An 11484-nucleotide genomic window follows, 5' to 3' on the forward strand; every position below is an offset into this window, starting at 1 on the left:
TATCAGACACAACAAAATCGAGGGCAGCCGCAGGAAAGGTGAGCCTCACTCGAACAAGCTAATAATTCGATCTGATTAAGAACTACCTAGAATTTCCTCCCCCTCTTCCCTCCAACAGCATTTAGATGTCCGCAAAAACACTCCGCAGTGGGCTCTGTTGCCTCGCTCTTCTTTCTCGGTGCTCACTGCTACTGCTCCACGCCCAGCCTGTCTCCACAGACAGACTGACAGCGGGACAGGCAGAACAAGACGGAGGCGGGAGGAGGCGGGCAGAGCTCGGGGTTGAGGAGGGGGCCGACCGGCCGGGGCGGCTCCGGGCCGGCGAGGAGCGCAGACGAGGAAGGGCTACGGCCATCTCAGCCCCGCCCGACCTGGCCCGCCCCGGCCCGGCCCAGCACAGCCCGCGAGCTCGGGAGCTGCTGCCGCTGAGCTTCGGGGGAGGGAGGCAGGTACTGTTCCCCGCGGGACGGCCCTCTGTCCGGCGTCGGTGCGGCAGTGGGTGAGTGCTGTGAATCCCCTGTCCGGACGCCAGGGAGCTCTTGTTCGGAGCTGGAAAGTTGCAGAAGGCGGCGAAACCAGGATGCGGCGCGGAGCGGCGGAGCGGTGAGTGGGGCGCCGAGCGCTGGGGTTAGGTGACGCCGGCCCTCTGCGAGCGTTGCTCGGACGGCTCCAAAGAGCGCTTTGTCACATCCCCCCACCCCCACCCTCCCTCACCCCCCCCTCAGTTCGAGTTGCTGAGAAATCAGAGTTTGCGAACTGAGCGCTGATATTTTGGGGGTGGGAGGAATAAGTCGAGAGCAGTAGGGGCCGGCAGAGGGGGAAGAAGTTAATATGCTTCTTTCAGCGTGCTTACATGCAGGAACAAAACTGGACGGTACTGCGAGATGCCCGTGTGCTATTCGGGATTGCAGAATGCGAACGGATGTCTGACTTTCAAAGCCAGAAAGTAACCATTTACTAAAGGCCATAAACTGCCAGAACATTCACTTCAAAAACAATTATTTTAAAATTTATTTGAGTTGTCCAAGACATTGTTTTACAGCAAATGTTTGTTGTCTGGATGCTGCTTACATTGAGCATGGCTGTTCTTAAAAGCCTTTTCTTAAATTTGACATTGCCAGGGTGTGCCAGAGAAATTGCACACGTTTACTTTTAATCTATACAGGCTTAAAAATATTGTTTGGCTGTGAATATATGTTCTTGTCTTTCCATTTTCTTTTCTTTAAATTGTCATTTGTGGCCAAAGCATATGGCAATGTGTGGAAAAGAAGGAATATGTGTGGTGGTGGTGAAGGGGGCTCCGGTCCATTTGGGCATGTATTTTCATGGATGATTGGAAGGTAGGAAAATACAGAATCCAGATGAGCTGCAGTGGGTGTCCGAAACTTAACTGCATTTTATGCTGTTGTGAAGGGAAATGTAAGGAGCAGTAAATTAAGTTTTGTTTTCACTTGTGTTTTGTAAGATTGACTTGGGGCTATCATGAAAATTGTTTGGCTCAGTGTTTTGAAAATACATATTTCTTATTTTTGCTGCTGTGAATTGCACAGTGACTCATGAGATGGTGGAAGCCCTTTACTCCCTGTGGTTCTCTGAGCAGAATGCCTGCTGAGAAAAGAGGTACGCTGCAAATAGTTGCGGAAGGGTGTTGGGAGTCTGCATTATTACAGAATCACAGAATGGCGAGGGTTGGAAGGGACCTCAAAGATCATGAATCTCCAATCCACCTGCCACATGCAGGGGCCACCAACCTCCCCGTTTAATGGCTGCCCAGCGCTCCCTTTTCCCCTTGTCCAGCTGTTATCTACCCTTTCAAAGAGTTGATTCCCCTCCTGTTTGTAGACTCCCTTTAGGTATCGAAAGGCTGCAATGAGGTCACCCCTCAGCCTTCTTTTCTCTAGGTTGAACAAGCCCAGCTCTCTCAGCCTGTCTTTGTACAGGAGGTGCTCCAGTCCTCTGATCATCTTTGTGGCCCTCCTCTGGATCCTCTCCAACAGCTCCCTGTCTTTCTTGTAATGGGGGCTCCAGACCTGGACACAGTTACTACTCCAGGTGGGGCCTCACAAGAGCAGAGTAGAGAGGGACAATCACCTCCCTGCCCCTGCTGGCCACCCCTCTTCTGATGGAGCCCAGGATACCATTTGCTTTCCGAGCTGCAAGAGCACACTGCTGGCTCATGTTAAGTTTTTCATCTATCAAGACTCCCAGGTCCTTCTCTGCAGGGCTGCTCTCAAGGATCACTCCTTCCAGTCTGTATGGATGCCTGGGATTCCTCTGGCCCAAGTGCAAAACTTTGCACTTTGCTGTGTTGAACCTCACTAGGTTCATCCAGGCCCATCTTTCAAGCCTGTTGAGATCCCTCTGAGTGGCACCCCTTCCTTCCACTCTGTCAACAGCACGACTCAGCTTGGTGTCATCAACAAACTTGCTGAGGATGCACTTGATTCCATCATCGATGTCATTGATAAAGGTGTTAAAGAGCACCGGTCCCAAGACAGACCCCTGTCTTGTCATCAGCTCCTTGCTGCCTCCTGGTACTGGGAGTTACACAGTTCCAGAGGAAAATTGCAGGTTGTCCCCAGCGACCTTACTCAGACTTACCTGTGGGGAGCCCAGCTTCCCCACCTGTGCTATTGGTATGTCTGGGAAGGGTGGTAGAGAGGTACCAGGGGGCAGAACGGAGTGTTATCGACTTCCACGCAGAATTGACCTTTCCATGTGGGAGGCAGTATGTACCCCATCAGACTCTGGGAACATCAGCTGTGGTGTTGAGCTCTACTGCAACTTGAAAGGGTGCATGACCCTGTAGGATCTTGGACCTCTACAGGAGATCACACTAACAGCTACTGAAATTATAAAATGTAGCAGTGGGCAAGAAGGTTTGCCAGCATGGGCAGATCGCGATGCTCACAGCCACACTGCTCACCCAGCTGCTCTTTCCATCCTCAGAACGGACAGGAAAGGAGGCAGCTGAATTGTGCTCCACTTGGCTGTGGTTCTTGGTGTTGTTCCTTTGTTTGAACACTGATTTGGCCATTGCATCCACAAGGAGGCATAGTCAGGTTGCCCTTGCTCTGCCTATTGCTTTGTGTTTCTTGTAGTGCCTGGTGGTGCAGCAATAGAGATTCTCCTCTTTCATTTAGAGAGAATGAAACAGATTTCTTGCTGTATCTCAGGGTATTGAGGTACTTAATCACAGCAGTGCTGAATGTGCAATGCGCACCAACAGGTTCTTTTTTCAGTGTTTAAAGGTAAGGTCCATACTTTACAGCTAGTGACTAGTCCTCTGCATCTGGCTGGCACAGAGGCATTTGGAGGACTAGTTTGTAGAGCTGTCAGAAAGCAGTGGTATACATATTCTAGATCTGACTGCTGCTATCTCATTGTTGTGGTACACAAACAATTGTATAATTTCTGAGTTACTGACTACAAAGAAGGAGAAGAAAGAAAATAATCTTTAAAAAATGGCATGGCTGAATGTTGCTGTCAGAATGGAGTAATTTTTAATTTTAATTGTTAATTGTTAATTGTATTAACTTTCAGGTGGCTAATGAGTGAGAATCATTCCCATAGAGTCCTGGTGAATACTGTTACGTTCTCCACTCCTTTGACACTGGGCTGTCAAAGGCAGATTTACCTTTGTGATACTGAATTTGCTGTAATAATTTTAAGAGAAGAAGTAATAATTAACAATAAAAGAGTCCCAGTGTAATTTCTGCTGATTGAGTGCATCACCCATGCCTTCTGCCAGGGAAACCGGTATAGCACCATTGCCTTCAATAGAGTCAGAATGAAATGCATTTGCTCTGTGATGGAAGAGTATGATATCTCTGCTTGGAAAAGTCTTATAGAAACATGCATTTTGTTGCATGTGGTGTACAGCACTGAGTACAATTCTCTCAAGTAGTCTGATGCTAGTTAAGCTGTCATTAACGAATACTTTTCTAATCAAATATAATTGTTTATTGTACAGTGACAAGCACTTGCAATTCATATGAACAGTGGCATTTTGTTGTAAGTCAATACAATGAAAGATTGTGATAGTCTGCGATAACAGTGTGCAGATTTTAACTGAATTACAATTAGATTGAACCTTGGCTGAGGTGAAGCTCAGAGGTTTGCTGTTCATGCTTCAGAAAAAGGGTCAACAACTTGAGGGCCCAGTTCAGATCAGGAGAAATGAATGAGGGGATTGCCATCTTCAGAGAGAAAAAGACTTACAGCTCCAAGAGATAACTGTGCTTCTTGCATAACCTCTCCCTGTGATTCTGTCCACCAAAGCATTTTGGACATAGAGACTAGAATGGGCAAATAATAATAGAAAATCACTCTCTCAGACAATCATTTTGATATATCCAGAATGTAATAATGAAATTATGTCATGTCACCAAAAGCTTTTGTCAGGTTCATTCTTTTCTGAAGGAGAGAATCCAGGAAAAGGGAGGGTGGGAAAAATGGGTTGGGTCATCATTTACTCCATTTACATTCAACTGGGACTTGCTTTGTTCCTCCAGTCTTCTACAAAGCACTTGAAATTCCACTCCCACTGCTCAAGTGTCCAAAATGACGTACTGGAATAGCGGTAACTCAGGAGAAGTTCTTCAGAAACCTGTGTGCTTCCCAGTGAAAGTACATATACTCCTGTGTTAAGCCTTAGCCTACTGACAATAAGCCTGCATACCTCAGTTATATAGAATAATTAAGAGAGTCCTTGCACTATATAGGTCACAGGTTGAAAACTGCTGGTGTTTTGGTCGAGACTGAAATCTCTAATTCAGCTCTTGATAGCCTTCTTTTGAAAGTGCCTTTCACATGTTTGGGAAATGCTCATGGCCATTCTGTAAATAGTATACATATATGAGTTCTAGCTCTTATAAATTCCTAAAATTAAGTTACTCTAGGGGAGGGCGGACCAATAGAAAGTGACCTCCCATGTAGCAGAAATTTTATTTTCCTATTTTTCCTAGATTAAAAAAAACACAGAAATTTGCTTCAAATGGAACCAGTTCTGTTTTTGTCTTCATCCTCGTTTGGTAGCTGAACTGAAAAATTGGCTATCCATTCAACCTTACTGCATGCATTTGAGGCATGAGCACTGATTCTCATTGAAGTATGCAGTGCCTGTCACATTTCAGTAGTGTATTAAGTGCTTCTGTCACCGCCTGATATTTTTATAAAGCTGTGCAGATCTCTTCCAATACTTATGCATGGCAAAAAAAGAGGTAGGAGAATCAAACTGCTGTGAAAATGCAGCATATCAGAGTCCATGGTAAAATGCTACAATTAATCTAAGTCTCCACTTGAAGAACAGAAGTAAATTGAAAAGGACAGTGACTGGTCATTTAGTATTTAGAAAAGAAAAATCTTAAATCAGTGTCTTTTATACATACAATGGCTCTGTGTCCAGATGGAGACCTGTAATGAGTGGTGTACTCCAGCGGTCCATCTCAGATCTAGTCCTTTTCAGCGCAGTGGAATCGAATGCTCTGTCAGCAGGTTTGATGACACAAGCTGAGTAGTACAGTTGACATAGCAGACAAAAAATAGGAATGCCATCCAAAGGGACCTAAACAGGCTCAAAAAGTGTGCACAGATAAACCTATTGAGGTTCAACAAGGACAAATGCAGGGTGGCTCAGGACAGTCTCAGATATGAGTACAGACTGGGAGAAGAGCTCATTGATAACAGACCTGCGGAGAATGACTTGGAAATCCTTGTGAATGAAAATCTGTACATGAGCCAGCAGAGTGTGCTTGCAGCTGGGGTTGTATTCTGGCCTGCATCAGAGGAGGGTGGCTAGCAGGGTGAGGGAGGTGATTGTTCCCCTCTACTCTGCCCCTGTGAGGCCCCATTTGGAGTTCTGCATCCAGGTCTGGTATCCTGAGTTCAGGAAAGATGGGGAGCTACTGGAGCAGGCAGAGGAAGGCCATGAGGATGATCGAAGGGCAACTCTCCTACGAGAAAAGATTGAGGGAATTGGGCTTGTTTAAGTTGGAGAAGAGTAGGCTCCAAAGGAGACCCCATTGTTGCCTTCCAGTACTTGAAGGGAGTTTATTAGCAGGAGGGGGACCTACTTTTTACATAATCTATTAGTGAAACAACAACGGAGAATGGCTTTAAACTAAAAGAGGGGAGATTTAGGTTAGACATTAGGCAGAAGTTTTTTACTCAAAGGGTGATGAGGCATTAGTGCGGATTGCCTGGAAAAGCTCTGGATGCCCCATCCCCAGAGGTCTTCAAAGCCAGTTGGGATGGGGCCATGAGCCACCTGATCTGGTAGGTAGCAGTCCTGCCCAGGGCTGGAGGGTTGGAACCAGATGATCTTAAAGATCACTTCCAACCAAAACTATTCTCTGATTCTGTTTTGTGCATATGCATGTGTTGCATACACACCATAGAAAAAAAATGATAGAAAGTTGGGACTGGCTATGTTTGTTTAAAAAATGATAGTCATAGGTCAACAATTTGAATTTGAAGTAGGATTAGATTTATGATGAATGGCTTTCAGAGTGTCTCCTTAATTGCAAGTAGCATAGTTTTGGTATTGTTAAGTGTGGGAAGCTATTTTAGGCATTGGCAGTGTGCACAATGATCAAAGTTTGATGCTTTTTTAGGTTCTTTGCTATCTTAGATCTCTATGGAAAACTAAAAAGCAGTAATTTTGCTTTGCTACTGCTCAGGCAGTGAAGATGGGTTGGTGTTTTGGCAGTGCCACACACATTTCGGTCTTTTTGAGATTGCACCAGTTACTGTGCACACAGGCTTGCTGAGAGCTAATACTTCTCGCTACTCCTGCTTTTTTTTTTTTTTTTTTTTTTTGACTTGGAACATTTGCAGGAGAAAGCACTTACCAACAGTTCTCCACATTGGTATCATATTTCCATAGTAGAATTGCACCCATGAGGAGCAAGACCTATGGCTTCCTTACCACCAGCTTGAATAAATGTGTGACCTCAGGACTCCGCCATAGCCATCATCCCTCTTGGATCCAGGGCCTGTATTACAACTTGAGCAGTCGAACAGGCTATATGGATGATGTGTGATGACAGTGAGACTTATTTTGCATTTGTTCTTATTTTCAGAACCTGATTTCTTAGCTGCTTTCCCAAATTAACATGAGAGACTCGCTGGATCTGGGAATATCCACTGCCTGCCCAGAGGAGCACTTGGAGGATTGTGGCTTGATCTCCCTCTTGTGGAAAATTAATGGAACTAAATTCTCGTGACATTTAAAGAAGAAACATCCAACAGCAGCTAATAAACTATGTCAACAGTTACTGTGATACCTGCTGCTGTTGTTGGTACTGAAGGAAGTGAAGAAATGGACTCTCTGATTGTACTGCATTATAATTACACAGGAAAGCTTATTCTGAGGGAAAAGGCAACTGATAACATAGACCTTACCACTGTTGCCTTTCTGATCCTATGTAGTTTCATAGTCCTGGAAAATCTGATGGTGTTGATTGCCATTTGGAAAAACAATAAATTTCACAACCGCATGTACTTTTTCATTGGCAATCTAGCTCTCTGTGATCTTTTAGCTGGGATTGTTTACAAAGTAAACATTCTTATGTCTGGGAAGAAAACTCTGAGCTTGTCCTCCACAATTTGGTTTATTAGGGAAGGCAGTATGTTCGTTGCATTAGGAGCCTCCACCTTCAGCTTATTAGCAATAGCTATTGAACGACACTTGACAATGATTAAGATGAGGCCTTATGATGCAAATAAAAAATACAGAGTGTTCCTTCTCATTGGAACCTGCTGGCTTATTTCAATCTCCTTGGGAGCTTTGCCCATCCTTGGCTGGAACTGTATAAACAACTTGCCAGATTGCTCAACAATTTTGCCTCTTTACTCCAAGAAGTATGTTGTATTCTGCATTAGTATCTTCATAGCCATTCTGGTAGCCATTGTTATCCTTTATGCACGCATCTACATCCTGGTAAAGTCCAGCAGCCGTAATGTCACTAACCACAACAACTCAGAGCGGTCCATGGCACTCCTTAGGACTGTTGTGATCGTTGTTAGTGTCTTCATTGCTTGTTGGTCACCACTGTTCATTCTGTTCCTTATTGATGTGGCCTGCCAAGTCAAGGAGTGCTCTGTCCTGTTCAAAGCCAACTGGTTTATAGCTCTGGCTGTCATCAATTCTGCAATGAATCCTATCATCTATACTTTGGCTAGTAAGGAGATGCGTCGAGCTTTCTTTCGCCTTGTTTGTGGCTGCCTGGTGAGATCCAGGGCTGCCAGATCTTTGCCCATCCAGCCCACACCAGATCACAGCCGAAGTAAATCCAGCAGCAGCAACACTCAGAAGCCAAAGGATGATTTCCCACAGATGAGCATTCCCTCACGTGTCATTGGGAAACATGAATCTTCATTTTACAATGGAAGCTTCTGTAAGTGAAATATTCCTCAAGACAAGGACCTTTCTGTGGCTTAGAATTAAACTACAAGTGTAGTTTAACTATTCGTGCACTTACATTTTAGGGGGAAACACTAAACAACTATTTAAGGACTTCATCATCAACAGTCATTTGCTTTGTGTCTTTCAGTAAGGCATCTGATCCAAAAAAAACTTTTCATGCTACTCAACAGCCAGTTCAGAGACCATGCACATCTATTGACATTGTGACCACGATGGCATTACATTGTGAAGCTGTATTGGACACTCCTTGATCCTTCAGGACATCAGTAAAACCTGTTACATTCACTAAATGTTCACAAAATAAGTAAAACTTCAGCATTCACTAAACGCTGCTGATAAAAAATGAGCCTGATTTTGGCTGACTCAGAGAAAAGCTCATTCCATATATTGGGGATTATAATTCTGTCTATGTATCTTGCTGTTATGTTAATAGCCTTACTTGTATCTGGTATAAATAGCTGTATATTTGTACAATACATTATTAAAAAGTCATTGACTGGTTAGAGTTAACTGTATTTTAAACATTATATTGTAGTATAGAGTATAAGGTGACGAATTATAGTAATAGGTAGATGTGTTCCAAAGGGGATTTTTAAAATACATGAAGTAGTAGCTTTAAACTGATAAACTTTGATGCCATATCAATGCAGTATTTTTGTTTCCACTGTTGCTCAAACTTTTCATGTTTAGTGAAAGACAACATGACAGTTGTCACTGACATTTCACAATTTATTTTAAGCATGCAGTAGTAAATAACTATTGTGAGAGGTTATATATGTTTGCTATTTAAAGCAGTTAAAATGTGACCCAACCGTACATAAATCAAGGGTGTGTACTATGTCAATGCATATGTTTTTACTTACCATTTTTAGTGTATTTAAACATGCATGCAAAACCCATGTAAACCTGTGTACCTTGTGAATGCACTGCCTAAGCTGAGATTCTTCAGTTTCTGAAGCAGAGATGTATCATTTCAGAGAGCAGTGAACCACAACCTGGTTCTTGTGGTGTTCCTCGTTCTCCCTCTGGGCACTACCATAACATGGGATTGTGAAATAAATTCTCTTTGGGAAGAGGCCCCACCAGTAGGAGGAAATCCCATTTTCTGGCAGTGGGACATTATGCTTCTGTCGTCTCTGAGCACTTTTGTAGATACAGGAGGGAAGATGTGGTATAACAGAGTCATGCTGAACAGCATCTCTCAGTTTATACCAGACCCTGCCTTGGATCTGGAATGAAAGCCCATTCAGTCTGAAAGACCTTCCAACTTTTCAGGAGCCTCAGAATCATCCTTTTGAGGGACTGGTCCAGAAAACCTCTATGAAAACAGCTTTGTAGTTTATCACTGCCTTACCAGCCTAAGTGTAGGATGCTGTTTGGCATCTCTAAAATCTAAGACCTAGAGTAGATGGGACTTCATAAGCATCTGAGTTTATATTCCCATGGAAGTGGCCTGTGGTACTTCCATCCAGTTACTTTACAGCTAGAGGCTTTAGTGTAGGCCTTCCCTTCACTGGAAGGGAAATACTCGGATTACTTCTCAATGAAAACATCTATATCTTTCTTGGACTCTTTTGAAGATTCTGTTTAATGCCTCAAACCACACTTCACCTTAAGCACTATCAGAAGAGATTGAAGCTTTTTTAATTAATAACTTGTAGGAGCTCATCCTTAGCTTGAGTCTGATCTTAATCATTATCAAGAGCATTAAGACTCTTTCCAAGCATGTGCAGAAGTGATGTAATGCCTTTAAAATGTAGAGGTTTGCATTGTGGTTATCTTTACAAGCTAGCAGTGTACTTGTAAATGTTTTCTTCCTTTTAATGAAGTGTACGAACAAAGAGACTACATTTGAAGGAACTGTGAAAGAGAGTAGTAAGTATGAATAACTTCTACCAGAAATGGTACATGTAGGGCATATAAAGAACCAGATAAATAAAGCTTACCATGAGCAGGAGCATAAACTGCAGATATGGACGAGGTCAGCAACTCTGTAGGTTTTTTTACAAGAAAAAAAAAACTGACAACATTGTATTGTTGTGGCTTAAGTTCCTAGATGCTACAGTGCTATTTGTGTGTATTTTCAGTCTTGAAGATCTGCCTTGAAGTTGCCTGTTTGAAACTGCCTGCTAAAACAATGTGCTCTTAAGTGCTAGATTATGAAGTGGTGGCATGTGGCAGCATTTCTTGCTTTTTGTAAATGAGAAAGGCTGAAAAGACAGGACAACTGATGAAGAAAACATGGTGGCTGTTCCACATCAACCCTCACATTGTGTTATGATGTTATGTGATATTCCATATTAAATTTAAGAGAATAATAAAAATTTCAGTAGCCAAAATCTAGAAACATGCCTGTAAGTATAAGTTGTGACATCTGGATGCTAGCCTTAGCTGCTGTTAGTTGATGCATGGTACAAGTAATACAAGCAACCGTTGGAAGACATGATTATGTGTCAATAATAATTAAAAACAAAAAAAAAAACAAAAAAAAAACCACCCACAACTCTCACTTTCTCTCTTATTTTGGGAGGTTTTTGTTTTTCTTTTTAAGTTTTGGGTTTTTTTTAGGGTAGGAAGTTGGAAAGTGGGGAGCATTTCATTGCCCAGGCATACTTGAAGCAGTTTTTAATACTCATGCTTTTTCACGGAACACTGATAATAAAATCTACAAAATATTGATAAAAAATAAAATTCCTGGTCCTTTTTCAATGAGTATAGGATATATTAGGTTAAACACAGATTTGGGAAAATTTCATAGCAAAATTTTGGAGTAGGATAAATCAAGGGCTTAAAAGTTATGGATCCTAAACAACCAGGAAGTAGCTCTATCCCCCTAAAATTTTATAAAGTTCCTTTAAATGCTGTATAGAATCCAAACTTTTTAATATCTTGGCTGATCTGAGTCTGCCAGAAATCTGAATCAGTCTTTTTATTGGTTTTACATGGAACAAAAACTGTAAAGCAGTCACATTTCATTCATACTATTTCATGAATTGGGATTTTTTTTTCTTCCAGATTGCAAAAGAAATTGAAATCCAACCATCTAAGGTGAAAAA

General features: G+C 42.6%; 1 protein-coding gene across 2 annotated transcripts; it reads left to right on the forward strand.

The window, feature by feature from the left end:
* The first annotated feature begins 223 nt into the window (after window positions 1–223).
* On the forward strand, window positions 224–8938 carry S1PR3 (sphingosine-1-phosphate receptor 3). 2 transcript variants are annotated; one of them, XM_085212843.1, is made up of 3 exons: window positions 224–603; window positions 1551–1620; window positions 7083–8938. In XM_085212843.1, exon 3 carries the CDS (start codon window positions 7265–7267, stop codon window positions 8405–8407), a length of 1143 nt encoding a protein of 380 aa, XP_085068969.1. In that variant the 5' UTR covers window positions 224–603; window positions 1551–1620; window positions 7083–7264; the 3' UTR covers window positions 8408–8938. The 2 variants fall into 2 exon arrangements, with proteins under 2 accessions (XP_085068969.1, XP_085068968.1); XM_085212842.1 differs by lacking the exon at window positions 1551–1620.
* Window positions 8939–11484: the final 2546 nt, after the last annotated feature.

The sequence above is a fragment of the Meleagris gallopavo genome, chromosome Z (assembly GCF_905368555.1).
Source record: "Meleagris gallopavo chromosome Z, MGAL_WU_HG_1.1, whole genome shotgun sequence".
NCBI classification, from domain to species: Eukaryota; Metazoa; Chordata; class Aves; order Galliformes; family Phasianidae; genus Meleagris; species Meleagris gallopavo.